The sequence below is a fragment of the Schistocerca nitens genome, chromosome 4, assembly GCF_023898315.1.
Source record: "Schistocerca nitens isolate TAMUIC-IGC-003100 chromosome 4, iqSchNite1.1, whole genome shotgun sequence".
In the NCBI taxonomy this organism is placed as follows: domain Eukaryota; kingdom Metazoa; phylum Arthropoda; class Insecta; order Orthoptera; family Acrididae; genus Schistocerca; species Schistocerca nitens.
The window spans coordinates 941214405-941232756 of record NC_064617.1 but is presented as its reverse complement, the minus strand read 5'-3'; the positions used below and the strand labels follow the sequence as shown (position 1 = coordinate 941232756).

The 18352-nt window shown below is 38.3% G+C and overlaps 1 protein-coding gene across 2 annotated transcripts in view; it reads right to left on the bottom strand.

Moving 5' to 3' along the window:
• Nucleotides 1-18352, bottom strand: part of LOC126253578 (protein O-GlcNAcase) — a 150194-nt gene that overhangs the window by 32429 nt on the left and 99413 nt on the right. For both annotated transcript variants that reach the window (XM_049955003.1, XM_049955004.1), the window contains exons 9-10: nucleotides 15676-15859; nucleotides 4713-4887 (exon numbers count right to left, since the gene is read on the bottom strand). In XM_049955003.1, coding sequence (XP_049810960.1) covers nucleotides 4713-4887; nucleotides 15676-15859 — 359 coding nt within the window. The remainder of the gene's footprint in view (nucleotides 1-4712; nucleotides 4888-15675; nucleotides 15860-18352) is intronic.

Sequence of the window (18352 nt, the reverse complement as noted above, 5' to 3'; positions counted from 1 at the left end):
TAAAGTTATCCACAGACTCTAAACTTCACATCAGTATAAATAAGAACAATATACGAAATCCTCCTTTTTCTAGTCCACAAGAACATAATGATTCATTTTAATTTAACACTTGAGAATTTTATTCAAGCAGCATATTTACTATAAAAGCAGAGTCTATAAAATAGTTTATAAATATTTTACTGTCATATTTAGCAACATTACAAGAAGATAAAATCTGTGGACCATACATTTACTTGCATCTTCAGTGGCAACTGTAGCACCATAAATATGATGTCTCCAAGTAGGTAACTTGTCCATTCCCCTTGCATGTATGAAATCAGCTGGAACCAATAGACATGGCACACAAACAGTGCTTGTTTCAATTCTGCATACATGGTTAAGACAAATCCATAAGCTTGAAAATCTTTTGGTTGAGATTTCTGCTTCAGCAAAACTCTGAAATGGCTAGTGAGGGACAGGGAATGAAGATTATTTCAGTACAGTAGTAACAGCATACTTTTAACAGAATCTGAAGGGTCTCAAAATAACTTCAACACAACAGGCAGTTGACAAAGTATTGTTACATGTTGTTAGCACTAAGGAAAATTGATCACAACATATTCTTCCCTAACTAACAGAGTTTGCCAGTTTTTCTAAATGTATGACATTCAATGAATGGCACATTTCTGGGGTGTATCAGACGGACTTTTACTGATGATATATACATATAGCTCCAAAACTTGGCCAGACAGCTGCTCTCTAAAGAGGATTTGAAAGAAAAGGAGTGGTAATTTTTGAAATTAACATACTGCATCTCTCAATTGAAAGCCATACAAATGCGCCATGAAATTAAGGAAAAAGAAGAAGAAAGAAAAAAGGTAAGAAAAAAACTGTTTTGACAATGGCAGTGTTAAAATGACACAAACACAAGTGTTCAGCAGTAAACATTATAGAATAGCATAAATAAAGTGATAACCATTTCTTTACAACTTAAAATACTTGAGGAACAACCAGAAACCTGAACTACATACAGCACAATGCTTTGTTTAAATATCCGTATTTTGCTGAAGCTGGCATAATACTGCATTCATTCTCATGCATGCAAGAGGAACAGACATAGCAGTTACATTCTGTTAAAAGACACTTATATGCTGTGTGTTTTAATGGGTGTGCACTGCACCAGTTTAAAGCTGGAAATTTGTTATAGAAAGACAAATCTTGCTCTCTGACTACAAATAAGTACATGTGTTAGTAAAAAGGTAACAACCAACAAATAAAATACTGATCACTAATTACTGCAAAATCATTGCATTACATATGGTCATATTGCCCAACCTGTGGCTTTATAATTTTGTGGACAATCTGTTAGACATTGCCTTTAGCCTTTACAAAAGAAAAGCATAAAATGAATTAACAAACTAAAATGTGGAAAAAGTTTCACATATCACACGATATGCCTACCACCCAAAATGAGCGCACGTGCTCACACAGATACACATCTCTCCCCCCCCCCCCCCCATTTCCCCCTCACTAAATAAACAACTGTGAAACAGAAAGACACAAATGTGAAACAGACAAATGAATATAATGAATAAAAATGGGGTTGGCAGTAGAAGGTGTTATTATGACCTATGAAAAGGTAGAAGCTGAATTTGTGAATTGTGAGTCACATCACAATTAAATAAATGGCAAATGCATTAGTTACCTTGCTTTATCTGATACCCTTTTGTACTGAAAACAAATGTGAGTGCTTAAGAACTTTTTTGTGCACTGTTAATATTTGCAATCAAACTGCATTGCACAAAACTGGCTGAACAAAGGGAAATAATCATTTTTATGTTAAAAATTTCTTGGGCATTTGTTCTCCTCACATGCAAATAACAGTTGCTGATGAATAGGTTGGAAGAGTGTGAGAAGGAGGGGTGAAGAGGATGGCAGCAAGAAGGAGAAGAAAATTATTCTGTAACTAGAAAGTAACTTTTTCTGTTACAGGTGACCTCTAATTAGTGTCTGCTGTGGTGCTCAACACGATCAAGATTATAGTTATAATTCACTTCTTTCCCTTAAATTTTGCAAGTAATCAGCAAACTACGATACTCTGTGTGATTTATAGTTATTAAGTGAATGACAGCTGGTTATTTCAGATCTTTACATCACACCATTCCCTGGAAACTGAATCATTATTATTCACTGGGTGAAAATCAGTCAGATCATAGAAAACCGTAACTTGTTTCCTTCTGTACTCTCTTTCTTATGGTTGGTATTGTTTTTCTGCTTTGTACACATTCCCTTCATCTGCAGTACACTCTGTTGACATAGCCTATCATCTTTTCTGTCTATAACCATGCCCATAAAATATTTTCCTTAAAAGACAGATGTAATTTTACCCAACAGAAGTGTGTCTTGCACGGGTTTTGGAATATCTAGCTTTGCTTCCTCCCCATCATATAACACAAAAAAAATTTCACTAAGAAGCTCAGAAGAAGTGTTCATCCAAAGGCTAGCAAAGTTCTGTCTGGTTTATGTGCCTATCGCCAACTCAACACCTCAACTATTAGGTAAGTTCTTGCCTTGATTATTTAAATGATTTAAAATCACAAATAAAAAAGAAAATTTGTTTCCTTCGTATTTTCCAAGACACGACTTTATTGCGAATTTAGTTTCTCAATTACATTTAAAATCTTATTTTCACAGTTTTAAGTCAGTTTTCCTTTTATAGCTGGGTCTCTCCACTTACTAATTTTACATTTCTCAAAATTTATTTCCCTCATCTCTTATTCCCTTATCTCTTTCTCTCAGTCTCCAGCAGACGGTCTTAAGTCCTTAACTTGACTGAAATCTGTCCTGTCTGTCTGCACATATAAATCTGCTGTCTAGTTATTACAGCTCTTTCTACCAGGCTTCTCCATTATGATCTAATACCTTACATCCTTTCCATTTATCTTCCATGCCAGGAACAGCTTATTTATAAGCTTAAAGCACAATGTTCTTGTTAACTGTACCAACAATACATTTACTATAGGCTTACTCTTTGTTAAAGCCACTTCAGGTGTGTACCTGGGACGTGTGATGGCACTTCTGTTTTTCATGCTGTATGTCAGCAACCTGGCAGACAATACTACTAGTAACCTCAGACATTTTTGCAGACGATACAGTTACCTATAATGAAATACTCTTTGGAAGAAAACTGCAATTTAAGTGTTCAATAATGTAAAACTGTGAATTTGATAAAATACAGAAAACTGGTATCCCATGATAATAGTAGCTATGAGTAACAACTGGAATCAGTCAACTCATACAAAAGCCTGCATGTAACATTGTGTACAGATACAAAATGGAATGATTACATTGGCTCAATGAAGGTAAAGTAGGTGGTAGATTTCAGTTCATTGGCAGGATAATGGGAAAATGTGGGCTTACAAAATGTCCCACATCAAAATGTTGCTAACGTGTATGGAACCCATGCTAACTGGGTATACTGAAAGGATACTAAGAGGGCTAGCACACACAGTCACAGGTTCATTGACCCACAGGAGAGCATAACAGAAGTGTTGAAAAACCTGAACAGGCAGAATCTACAAGATTGACACCAATTATCCTGTGAAAACCTACTTACAAAGTTTGAAGAACCAGTATTAAGTAACAAATATAAAGGTATTCTTCAGTCCCCTAGATCTTGCTCCTATATTGACCTCGATGAAAAAATTAACTAATTACATCGTGCACATAGGTGTTTATGCTGTCATTCTTCCCGGGCTACATACACAATTGGAATAGAAGAAAACCCAAACATGTGCTATCATGCTAAGAACACTCTGCATGCAATTCACAGTGGCTTGCAGAGCATGAATGTAGATGTAGATTAAGGATGGAACACATTGTACAAAAATCTTAAGCTGTAGTTCCCCCTCTCAACCCCTTCTCTCTCTCTCTCTCTCTCTCTCTCTCTCTCTCCCCCCTCCCTCTCTCTTCTAAGAAGAAGAGAATGTGTACAAATTTACAACTGCTGGAAATGAGATAATCTGACATGAATCATTCAAATTTTAATGGAAATGCCACCAGCCATAGCATTCTTGCATTGTATGATTAAGTTTACTTCAAGAACTTTCCAACTACTAAAAAAAATCCAAAACAAAAGCAAGTTCACACAACTCCTAAGACACTCAAGCCCTCTTTTGACTGAATGGTTCTTACAAACAATGGATTGTTGCAAAGCAACATTTTTCATAGGGCACACTGAAACTTCACTATTATTTGCAAAACTTCAAACATACCACACCAGAGCCATTACACCAATAAAACAAGTAACTGAAATTGTTTCCTTTCCAGTTTTTGTTTACATGATTCCATGAAGCAACTGAACATCAAAACAAGAAGTTAGCTCACTATAATTTTTGTAACAATATGACTTGGCATGTCACTGTGGTAAAATATTGTGCCCTGAACAGTGAAGTTTTAGAAACAGAATGCCATCCACTCACTAAGTTCAATGGAAAGCACACAAATTACATGCCAACAAATACAGAAGAAATCTACATCTACTCTCTGTGAATCTCTATAGTGTGTTTGTAAGAACAGTAGTAACATAATTTTAAACACATAAACATTGTGTTGTGCTAGAATAATGTAGAATTGCTTGAGACATACAAAGGTATACTGGAAAGAAAACAACAACAGCCAATGTACTGCATTACCATGCAACAAAAAAAATATGAGATAAGGGAAGTACTCACCTAACCATTTGATGTAAGAGTTCAGCAATGATATAACACCACGCATATCCCAAACATATGGATATAAATCATACAACAGTTCCCTATTTGCACAGTAGGTGAGTCTTCGAAATAAGGTATTCACGGCCTTACTCATTTCATCAAGTTTTGCTGCCCTTTCTAACCACTCTTGTACCTGGAAAAAGAAAGGGTTTTAAGTACATTCACTGCACAAACATATGGCAAAGATTTTTAACATGTTTTTGCTTACAGAAAACAATTCCAAATGTGGCAAGTAGAATGTGCACAGTCTGTCACTACATGTGTTTAATTCCAGCACACTGTCTATTTTCCCCCACTGAATGCCACAAGATTCTGCAGGAAGAAAGAAAACCTGGGTCAGAAGCCCATCTCACTTCATTGGCACAATACGTACAGTAGGATGAAGGTGTTTGGGAAGAGTCCTAACGCAGCACACTTGTTGCTTATATAGGTTACCTCAGAATCAAACAAAGTAGTTTAGTCACACAGATACCTCCATGCTCTCTTTATCCACAGAGGAAGTAAATGGAACGTGTACTCACACGTGGCAATGTTCTTTTGTAATCTTCTGAAAGGCCATACATGAATACTTATGAGAAAATCTCCCACAAAGAATTGGTTTGTTTGGTTAGAACAGATCAGTGTCGGTTAGACTGTCAGCGAGAGCTTGTTACATATTTTTACGAGCTTCAAACAGGAGCAACTTATTTTCAGTTATCTGGGTAGTTGCTAGTATATTTTTGTGATTTCTTGCATGTTTGAGTGCTTACTGGGCACAACCTTTTATTGGAATAACAGTGTAGTGTACAGTAATGCCGTTGTTATTGACGCTTGTATAGACCCTCGTATCGTAAAGGCTTTTGTTTGTTTGGTTAGAACAGCTCAGTACCAGTTAGACCGTCAGCGAGAGCAGCACCGCTAGTTCCTGCTACTAATAAGGCGAGTACACCATTCAATTGTTACATATTTTTACGAGCATCAAACAGGAGCGACTGCAGTAACGGATGGGAACCGTGATTCTTGTGTACAGATGTGAGCTGGGTTGGCGACTCTTCGCTCACAGCTCCAGGCTGCTTTGGCTTCCATCACACAGCTTGAGGCTGCTGCCAAGCGGTGTCACTGTGGGGGATCGAATGTGAGGAACGTCGAACACGTCCCACCTTTCCTCCGATCAGTCCACTGCTGTGACCGCTCCAGGTACTGCCTGCACTAAGGTTGACCCCTCACCCTTGGTCGAGTGGGAGATCACTCCAAAGGCTGGCAGGCATTAAAAAACTTTACGAGGGGCCAATCGTAGGGCCTCCCTGGTTCATTTGACAAACAGGTTTCAGGCGTTATCTGTGGCTGATGATGTCTCTGAGCCGAATGCAGTCGTCCACCCTGTTCCAGAGGAAGCTTCTTGGCCCGCAAAGTCTGGGCATTCACAGAGGGTGGGTTTGCTGGTAGTTGGGAGCTCCAACATTAGGCGCGTAATGGGGCCCCTTAGGAACATGGCTGCCATGGAGGGAACGGAAGCCAGTGTGCATTCCGGGGGGGGGGGGGGGGGGGGGGGGAGTCATTCCAGATGTGGAAAGGGTGCTTCCGGATGCCATGAAGAGTACAGGGTGCAGCCAACTGCAGGTGGTGGCTCATGTCGGTACCAATGACATGTGTCGCGTTGGATCGGAGCAGATTCTGTCTTGTTTCGGGCGACTAGCAAAAACAGTAAAGACTGCCAGTCTTATTTCTGAGATTAAGGCGGAGCTCCCATCTGCAGCATCATCGATAGAACCGACTGTGGTCCTTTGGTGCAGAGCCGAGTGGAGTGTCTGAATCAGAGGCCCAAGCAGTTCTGTGACCGTGTAGGCTGCAGATTTCTTGATTTGCACCATCGGGTGGTGCGTTTCCGGGTTCCGCTTAATAGGCCAGGCCGGTATTACACTATCAAATTTCTTTGTCAAGTATCTTTGTCAAAAATCTTTGTCAAAGATATTTGATGGTGTAATAGGAACTTTGTCAAATGCCGTCCAATATTTGATCAAATCTAGGGCCTCGCTGTAGATTTGATCAAAGAAATCGCTTGTCTTCTGTTCACTGCAATGTGACATGTTACCGCATGGAGCGCTAGCATCACTACAGCGTTCTGTCGTCTGTAGTGTTTTTATAAACATTGCCGGTAAATACAATTGGTGTGTGCCGACAACTACAAAATTAATAGAGATGTATGAAGCTGATGAGGTGCTTTACAAAGTTAGGCACCCTCCATACAAAAATAGATTAAGAAGATTGGAGACCTGACCTGACCTCACCTGACCTAACATAACCCTCTCCTGTAGCACGGAATCTGAGTGTTACAGTGAGCCTATCTTCTGAAGATGTAGCAGTTCTTAAGTGAATATTGTGCTTTGTGATATGAGGATACACTTCACTGAGCACATACAGAAATGTATGCTCATCCATTCTTAAGTAATTGATGTACGACTTGACGTCTTCCACTGTAAGCTCACGTAACAAGTTTAGTTGAATGCTTTTATCGTGTCGTCGTAAAACCCACGGCTTCACCCAGATTAGATTAGTTTTTCGTTCCATAGATCCGTGCTGAGGAGATCCTCGTGGATGTGGAACATGTCAATTTTTTTTAAAGCTGAAATAACAATACTAATAGTATGAATAAATACAATACATCATTTGTCTCTATTTAAAAAATTCGTTAATGGAGTAGGAGTTGGCCACTAGTAAGTCTTTCAGGCTCCTTTTAAACTGATTTTTATTTGTAACTACATTTTTTATGTTTGCTGGCAAACTATTGAAGATGAGTGTTCCTGAGTAGTGGACCCCTTTTTGAACTGAAGTAAGTGCTTTTAAGTCCTTGTGCAGATCATTTTTGTTGTATGAACTGAGTTGTTTGTTGGAAAAAAAGAGATATATTATTTAGGACAAATTTCATTAAGGAGTAAATATACTGAGAGGCACTAGTTAGTATACCCAGTTCTTTGAAGAGGTTTCTGTAGGATGTCCGTGTATTTACTCCACAAATAATACGTATTACACGCTTTTGGACTCTGAGAACTTTTGTTTGACTTGAAGAGTTACCTCAAAATATTATACCATATGACATTATGGAATGAAAGTAGGCAAAGTATGCAAGCTTTTTCATTTTTATGTTGCCTATGTCTGCTAACACTCGAATTGCAAATACAGATTTGTTAAGGAGTTTCTACAGTTCTGTGGTGTGCTCCTCCCAACTGAATTTATTATCAAGTTGTAATCCCAGGAATTTAAGACTGCCAATCTCGTATGTATGGTTCCTTTTTTCCCCCCACTTCTTTCCTGCATGTGCACACAATGAAATTGCCGTACGTGCAACTGCTGCGGTTAATTACAAGTTGTTGTTAGCCATCTTGAACTTTGACAAAAGATTTGATGACAGTGTAATACCCCTTCTAGCGCTACGTCAAAGATCTTTGTCAAATATATTTGATGGAATATTTGATTACATCTTTGATCAAATCTTTGACAAAGAAATTTGATAGTGTAATACCGGCCTCAGGAGTCCACTACACACAGGAGGTGGCTACACGGGTAACGGGGGCTGTGTGGAACGGACTGGGCAGTTTTTTAGGTTAGAGGGTCTCAGGGAACCACAGAAGGAATGTCTGCCTATAGGTGGGCAGGTAAAACACAGTAAGGTAGTTGTAGAAACGATTGGTATTGTAGTTGTTAATTGTCGTAGCTGTGTTGGGAAAGAACCAGAGCTCCAAGTTTCTGCCAAAACTTTTTCAAACAATATAACAGTATTCAGAAAGGATAGATTAAATACAGTTGGTGGTGGAGTATTTATTGCTGTCAGAGGTAGTTTGCCTTGTAGCGAAATTGAGGTAGGAAGTTCATGTGAAATAGTATGGGTAGAGGTTATACCTGACAATCAGACTAAACTATTAATTGGATCGTTTTACTGACCCCCGACTCAGAAGATATAGATGCTGAACAGTTCAAAGAAAACTTGAGTCTCATTTCAAATAAGTACCCCACTCATACAATTATAGTCGGTGGTGACTTTAATCTACCCTCAATATGCTGGAAAAATTATACGTTTAAAGCCGGCGGCAGGCATAAAACATGATCCGAAATTGTACTGAATGCTTTCTCAGAAAATTATTTTGAACAATTAGTTAATGAGCCCACTCGAAGCGTAGATGTTTGCGAAAGCATACTTGACCTTTTAGCAACAAATAATCCTGGACAAATAGTGAGTATTGTGACGATTACAGGGATTGGCGACCACAAGGCAGTTGCTGCTAGGCTGAATACCGTAACACCTACAACCATCAAAAAGAAACGCAAAGTATATCTATTTAAAAAATCTGATAAAATTGCTCTTAATGCCTTTTTAAGAGACAGTCTTTGTTCCTTCCGATCTGATCATGTAAGTGTAGAAAAGTTGTGGAATGTTTTCAAAGAGATAGTATCGACAGCAATTAAGAGATATATAACACATAAATTAAAAAGTGATGGTACTGATCCCCCACGGTACACAGAACGGGTCAAATCGTTGTTGCAGAAGAAACGAAAAAAGGATGCCAAATTTAAAAGAATGCAAAATCCCCAAGATTGGCAAAGTTTTACAGAAGTTCAAAATATGGTGCATACTTCAATGCGAGATGCTTTTAGTAATTTCCACAACGAAATTCTGTCTCAAAATCTGGCAGAAAACCCAAAGAGATTCTGGTCATACATAAAGCACACCAGTGGCAAGACGCAATCAATACCTTAACTGCGCGATAACAATGGTGAAGTCACTGATGACAGTGCCACTAAAGCAGAGTTATTAAACACGGTTTTCTGAAACTCCTTCACCAAAGAAGACGAAGTAAATACTCCTGAACTCCAATCATGGACAACTGCCAAGATGAGAAACATAGAAGTAGATATCCTCAGAGTAACGAAGCACCTTAAATCACTTAATAAAGGCAAGGTCTCCGGTCCTGATTGTATACCAGTCAGGTTCCTCTCAGAATATGCTGATAAAATAGCTCCATATTTTGCAATAATATACAACCACTCGCTCACAGAAAGATCCATACCTAAAGACTGGAAAATTGCTCAAGTCACGCCAATGCCCAAAAAGGGAAGTAGGAGTAATCCACTGAATTACAGCCCTATATCACTAACGATGATTTGCAGTAGGGTTTTGGAAAGTATACTGTATTTGAACATTATGAAGTACCTTGCAGAAAACGATTTAGTGACACAGTCAGCACGGTTTCAGAAAATATCGTTCTTGTGAAACACAACTAGCTCTTTATACTCATGAAGTAATAAGTGCTATCGACAGGGGATGTCAAATTGATTCCATATTTTTAGATTTCCAGAAGGCTTTTGACACCGTTCCTCACAAGCGTCTTCTAACCAAATTGCATGCCTATGGAATATTGCCTCAGTTGGGCGACTGGATTCGTGATTTCCTGTCAGAAAGGTCACAGTTCGTAGTAATAGATGGAAAGACATCGAGTATAACAGAAGTAATATCTGGCATTCCCCAAGGAAATGTTATAGGCCCTCTATTGTTCCTGATCTATATTAACGACACAGGAGACAATCTGAGTAGCTGTCTTAGATTGTTTGCAGATGATGCTGTCATTTACTGTCTTGTAAAGTCATCAGACGATCAAAACGACTTGCAAAATTATTTAGATAAGATATCTGTATGATGCAAAAAGTGGCTACTGATCCTGAAGAGTACTAAAAGAAATTATCGATTACGCGATAAGTCACACAAATCCGAAGGCTGTAAATTCAACTAAATACTTAGGGACTACAATTACAAATAACCTAAATTGGAACGATCACAAAGATAATATTGTGGGTAGAGCAAACCAAACTAGCAGAACACTTAGAAGGTGCAAAAGAGACTGCTTACACCACACTTGTCCGCCCTATTCTGGAGTATTGCTGTGCAGTGTGGGATCAGCATCAGGTGGGACTGACGGATGACATTGAAAAAGTACAAAGAAGGGCAGCTCGTTTTGTATTATCGCAAAATAGGGGACATAGTGTCAGAGACATGATACATGAATTGGAGTGGCAATCATTAAAACAAAGGCGTTTTTTGTTGCGACAGGACCTTCTCATGAAATTTCAGTCACCAGTTTTCTCCTCCGATTGCGAAAACATTGTGTTGGCACCCACCTACATAGGGAGAAATAATCATCACGATAAAATAAGAGAAATCAAGGCTCGCAAAGAAAATTTTAAGTGCTCGTTTTTCCCGCGTGCCATTCGAGAGTGGAATGGTAGAGAGACAGCTTGAAGGTGGTTCACTGAACCCTCTGCCGGGCACTTTATTGTGAATAGCAGAGTAATCACGTAGATGTAGATGGTCTGTGCAAGACTATAATAATGATCTGTTGCAATTTGTATAGATGAAATTTACCCTTCAATAAAGGTGAAACATTCTGTCAAAATATACTTGAGTTTCTGCGAACAGCTGACTAAAACTGGAATTAATATATTTGGTGCTTTTCAGGTTGACACTATAAATTCATTGTCACTATAAGGATATTACCAGGTTTTTTTTTTTTAAAAAAAGTCGTAAACAAAACCCTTTCATGTTTGATGCAGGTATCAAAAACAACTGTCAATATCAATGAATTTATTATGCTTCACTAAGTGTGGAAGGAACTAAAGCTATAATCAAGATGCAAAGCAACTGACAGATCAAAAGACCCAAATAACGCAAACAAAGTGGCAAGACTATACACAAGCAAGTATAAAGGTTTTGCAATCAAATCCTTGCAGAAGTTGTTTACACAACAAACTTTAATGGTACACGAGTATGATAAATGAGCAACTACATTATCAGCTTCAAGGAGCATCAATGATATAATCATTGTAAGTAAAAATTTGAATGTTTTAAGAAGTTACTCTAACAGCCACTCAAGTAAAGTTCCTGACAAAAAAGGTCAAACACCCACAAGACATGGTTGGATTTCAGTCTAATTCCACACAGCACACCATCAGCGAACATGTACATCATGAAAGATAAAATTATATCTGTTAGGTAGAACGGCCATCTGAGTGCACTGGTATTGTTCATGTTTAGTGTTGTTATCAGGCCTGGTATGGTATTCAAAGGTGTGAAAAACATCAGATGTTGCATGATCATTGTGGAGGACATGGAGTTACTGCACACTTGTGTGAGACAGTGTTACCTATACCACACAATGTGTGAAAGGGGCTTCATTGTGGCTGGTATAAATATGTTGCATCCAGATTTGCAGGGCATTCAGATGTGACAGTAGCCCAATGTTAAGACTACATATAAGGGCACGCATACTGGCCATAAATGTTCCAATCGACTACGACTAATCACCACAAGAGGAGATCACCATATTATGAGCTAAAACCTTCACATCTGCACCTGCCACTTGAGAGCAAGTAATAGACTCCTAGCAACATCCATTGTTATCCCTGCGGTGAGACATGTTGTTCATTCAGAATAACATATTACCTTTCTTCATCTCAAGCCAGTAAAAAATGTCCATGTAAAAACATTTTTTATGTAGTATTTAAACAGAGAACTTCCCACTGTGCATCCTGTGGTCTGGTGTATGTGCAGATATGGTGAAATAAGCGTGAAATTAGAATATTGACAAGATATGATGCAGTGGGGGCTGTTATGCATTGCTGCTGCGGAATGGCGTGTCTTGGAAAGCATGGAGAAAGAGGTGCTGCTGATAATGACAACGCCCGGAAACAGCTGAAGAAATTTTAATAGAAAAATCATTCTGTTTAGAGATTCAATTCTAAGACTCACTTCAGCTGTGCTGTTCTTATTTATGAATTAAGAAGTGCTCTGTTCACCTGGCGCTTTAATATTGCATCAAAGCAGCAAAATACAGAAGAGTGATTTAAATGGTGGTTACTTCATTTCATAGCTGCAATCGTTCCAAGCTCTCTTCCCGCTCTCGACACTCTGCAAACTGCGAAGAACTCGCATGGCAAGATTTTGTGGCACTTCATTGTACATCTACTATGTGAAGAAAATTATAAAGTCAATCTGAAACCTTCCAGTGCCTCTAGGTCTCTTTCACATGTACAACCTTCTATCATGATTCTTAAACCAAATGTTAACTATGATTAAATTATGCTTTGTGTAAAATTCTACCACGTGTCTTCCTCTTTCATTCATTTCCTCCAGTCCATATTCACCTACTACTTTTCCTTCTCTCCCTCTTCCCCTATCGAATTCCAGTCCCCCGTGACTATTAAATTTTCAGCTCCCTTAACAATATGAATAATTTGTTTTATCTAATCATCATACATTTCCTCAATCTCCTCCTCATCTGTGGAACCAGCTGCCAAATAAACTTGTACTACTATGGTGGGTGTGGGCTTCTTGTCTATCTTCGCTACAATAATGCATTCACTATGCTTTTCATAGTAGCTTATCCGCATTCCTATTTTTTTTACTCATTATTAAACCTACTCCTGCATTACCCATATTTGATTTTGTATTTATGGCCCTGTATTCACCAGACCAGAAGTCCTGTTCCTCTTGCCACTGAACTTCACTAATTCCCACTGCATCTAACTTTAACCTATCCATTTGACATTTTAAATTTTCTAATCTACCTGCCCAATTAAGGGATGTGACATTCCACGCTCTGATCCGTAGAAAGCCAGTTTTGTTTCTCCTGATAACTACAGCCTAATGAGTAGTCCTTGTCTGGAGATCCAAGTGAGGGACTATTTTACCTCTGGAATATTTTACCCAAGAGGACGCCATCATCATAAAACCATGCCCTTGGGAAGGTGCATGCCCTTGGGAAAAATTACAGATGTTGTTTCCGCTTGCTTTCAGCCATTCGCAGTACCAGCACAGCAAGGGCATTTTGGTTGATGTTACAAGGACAGAACAGTCAATCATCCAGACCCTGCAACCACTGAAAAGGCTGCTGCCCCTCTTCAGGAACCACACTTTTGCCTGGCCTCTCAACAGATACCCCCTCCTTTGTAATTGCACCTATGGTACGGCTATCTGTATCCCTACCAATGGCAAGGTCCATAGTTCTTGGGGGGGGGGGGGGTATTATAATATATAGTTATAAATTTGTTTTAATTTGGGAATAACACAACAGTCCACATAAACTTGTGCGTTATTTTTCTCACGAAGTTAAGAAACTGGCCACAGTCCCAGCAATAGAACTTCAAGGATAATAAATGTGTGAAAAAATGAAACCAAAATTCTGTTATTGCGTAAATTATTAAGCAAATATCATCCAATATTCATTAACACGTTCAGTTTCACAACTACAGACTGGCACGCTACAGAAAAGGCAGGAAGGAACAGACGACTAGGCATGGAAGAATGGACGACTAAAATCAGGTTGATCATCTTACAAACTATCAGAGCATTTGCCTTTACGGATTTAGAGAATTCACAGAAAATCTAAATATGAATTGTCAGACTGGGATATGAACTGGTGTCCTCCCAAACACAGAGGCAAGACAGGGGACAGGTGCAGATGGTATGAGATGGAAGGATCTAGGTTGCAGCAACAGCACTATGTGGATAAGCAACATGAGGAGAACTAAAAAAAGAAATCAATGTTAGTTGGGCAGAAAATGAGGAAATTATAATATAACCTTGAGTAGCTAGAAATACACAGAGATGTGTAGCAGATTAAGTTTCTATTCATGAATTTTTGTAGTGTGGACGCAAAAGAACACAAATGATTCAGATGTGATACATGGCAGCTTAATAACAATTGATTTTGTTTAAGACGTCGTCTTGGGATTAATATTGAAAACTGTTTCTGCAAATACTTAACATTAGCTAGAATGCCACATAATAGCTTTCTTAGCTCTCTTGATTGATAGTACATGTTCTGACAACAATGAGACTGGAAGAGTAGATGGTTTCATACTGAAGAGAACAATGCATAAGGAAGCTAGTTGGGATATGACCAAGATTTTGTTAAAACTGAATAAAGGCTTGTTTTCCTATGAATTATTGCAACTCATTAAACAAATAAACATCTTTACAAGACTCTCTTATGCAAAAGAATGAGTTCACCAAAAGAATGAAACTGCCATCTCTGCAACAATGTCAACATTAGAGAAGGGTCATGCAAAACATCAAACAGTGTTTTCAGACAAGAGGATTTGAAAAGGCCATTAGAAACTAATTTAAACACAACAAACTTGTAAGGAAGGCAGCACACACACTTTAACATTCACACATGGAATACATAAAGTCCATAATACACATGTACGGAAAGAGTAGTAGTGACAACCAGCTTTCAGAGATGGCTATACAATGTTTTGAGCATCTTAATGGATTTCGGAGTGGCAAACTACATTACAGAAGAAGCTTTAACTCTCAAGAAATCACCTACTGTTGCACAAAGCCTTACAAAAGAAGAAGCAGATATCCAGTTCTTAGATGCCTAAATGCGAAAGATAGCAAAGACTTGAACCTTTGCTCTAAATATCAAGGAGGCTGCTTCACAAACTGTAAAAGGAGGAGGAGTCCTTCAAAGTGCCAATATAAAAATTTACAGGGACTCCTAGCAAATGCAAACTGATCAGAAAAATGATTACACTCTCAGGGAATAAATATACGATTTGGTCACCTAAGCAACAGTTACAATGGGAAATGTTCACAATGAAAATCCGTGAATGTATGGACACTATTGCGGCATTAATAACCAGTTACTTAGATGGTCTGTAAATCATATTTATAATTAATCCTGTAAATTTTAATATATTATTTATACAAAAAAGAGACAAGTTTGATTTTTATCTGCAGATGGACTGCACAGCAGCATCTGACAAGTTTCAAACTAATTACACATTGCTATGGTAATTAGAGTCTTTGGTTAAGATCATGGAATAACATATGATGTTCCATATTATTGTTATACCAATAACACTGCTTTAAAACAACAAATGAACATACCTCTGGTTTGTTACCATGCTCTGCATCAGCCTTGTTGCGATTCTGAAGTGTAACAACATGGGCATTGCTTTTAAGCCAATTGAACTCTTGCAAAAGTTGAAGACCCTGTCCTCCATGTTCAAATGGCAAGTAGAACAAATCACATAGTAATGCAAGGTCATCCTCAGTTAACTGGTGATCACTACTGCAAACAAAATATTTCAGCTCATTGAAAACATAAATTAGCAACAAGCAGACAAGATAAACTGTAAAACTAACCAAACTTCAGGCTTTTTAATACTCTGAGGAGTGTTAGAAAAATAATGAAACTGATTTTTTTTGTGACCATGATTTCTATTCTTTGCACACATCAAGGTAGACCCCTTCAAAATAGTTACCTGTGATAGTTACACTCTGATAGAGATGCTGTTTCCAGTCCATGTAACAGTTCTGGAAGGCTTCTACTGAAATAATTGGTTATGCTCTTCCAGATATCAGACAAAAGTACCAAAGTTAAGTCCTTGCTTGGGCATAATAAAAAGTAGTCACAGGGCTTGTGAACCAGCAAGTAGGAATGCTGAAGAACCCTTGGATGCACATGTCACCCTTTTAAAGTCTTTTGCAGACTACCTGATAAAATGTTTGATTGAAAGTGTGTACTGGAGGCACAAATTCTTTGTGTACTGTTCCCAGACTGCCGGAACAACACTTATTTGATTTTAGATCAGTGTGCCACTTCCAACTATGGTATTTTTGTCTCAGAATCATATTCAAAATTCCTTTACTTTTATCGCAAGATCCTAGCAGCCTGAAGATCAGTACTAAAATCGTTCTGATTGTTGTGCTAAGTTCTGATGTTTTTGGAACCTCCTCTGCATAGTTTTCAAATGCTCAAACTGTGTCAAGATTTTATGGACACTAATACATTCAAATTTAACTCACAAATGGTTATTCTCATGTCAATCGGTACTCTAACTTCAAAAAACTCTTCACTCTTTCCATACAGCTATCCATTCTTTAGCATGAAGATTATTTCCCCCACAAACTTTGTCTTTCATTTCTTCTCCTGCTGAAAAGGAGTTGTGTCATCTGGACACTTGTACCCTGGGTGGGGAACATTCTCCATTAGACCTTGGTAACTTTTCGAACGTTGCAATAGTAGTTACATCTAGCTTCACCCAAAATTTTGGTGGAACATTGGTTATACATTTGCTGGTCCACTCAACGTCTTCACTTCACACACTTTCCGATATTTAAGTATCTACTGAAACAATTTAAAACTAATACCAAGTCAAGAGCTTTATTCAACGTAACAGTTGTGTGAAAGGGGGGCAACAGTGCTATCAGTTCATACAGAATGTTACCAGTCTCATTACTTTTATAACCCCCATGATAGTTAATTTTCATATTTTATACTCAATGGTTCTTCCTTGTATAAACATTTCTTTCTTTAGTACAAAGGTTATAAATACAATTGTGATCTTTACTGATCAAGAGATATTATAACAGTAAACTCAATACTATACCTGACTCTCCAGACCTTGGATTTGTTCAGTCTTGAATCACATAAATTACACTTTTGAAAAGCATGGAACTCCAACCTTGAGAAATTGAAAGAGTTTTGTTAACTAGTCTCCGTAACAGTTGTAACGTAATGTGCATTAGATTCAGCTCACAAATTTTGGTTGAAATCAATTGTATTCTCTGAAGCACTGCTGTGTAGTACAAGTGGAACTTGTATAAATAGTAATGCTCTTCACACTAGAGCTTCATTTATTGTCCACACCATCACATACACTGCAAAATATTGCAAACCAGAAAGCTAACAACAGCACATCTGGCAGCAGCGCAACAGCAGGTGTAGTAGCCCTGCCATTGGCAGAAAGTAAGGCCTTGGTTTGGATCAGTTCGATCCACCCTGTGCTCCACGACAAGATACCCTTGATCAGATTGTAAGCACTATACCAGATGCAGTAAATGCAGATGACTTACTTCCAATGCATGTTAACTAATGTTAGCAATACTTCTGAAATTAGTGATCTACAAAAGGCTGTGTCTGAGTATGAGAAAAAGACACAGGATTTGGAAGACAAACTGTCTGCTACTACTGATGAACTAAAACAGTATTGAAAGCAAAACAGCCTGTGGGTATTCAAAGTTGTGCACGTGACCCAATACACAAAACCCATACAGGTTGTATGTGAAAAATTAGATGTGGAAGTAAGCAAGGCAGATGTTTACAAGGGCCATCAGATGGGACAAAGAGTACCAGGTGCTACTAAATCTTGATCAATAACTACAAAGTTTGTTTCATATCAAAAAATGGTGGAGACTTTTAGACATGGGAAAAAAATGGCAAAACCAGCGTTCACAATAAGCTGATAATCATGTTAAGCTTACTTTTCTCTGCTGGCAGCGTCGACCCTGCAAATCATCCTCCTTTTTATTTCTGCTCTGAACTGTACAATCTACATTTCATCCTTTGTAATGCAATGATTCTAGCAAGGCTTATCACATGTTGGGACAAAGATGATGTGACTTACCAAATGAAAGTGCTGGCACGTCGACAGACACACAAACAAACACAAACATACACACAAAATTCAAGCTTTCGCAACAAACTGTTGCCTCATCAGGAAAGAGGGAAGGAGAGGGAAAGACGAAAGGATGTGGGTTTTAAGGGAGAGGGTAAGGAGTC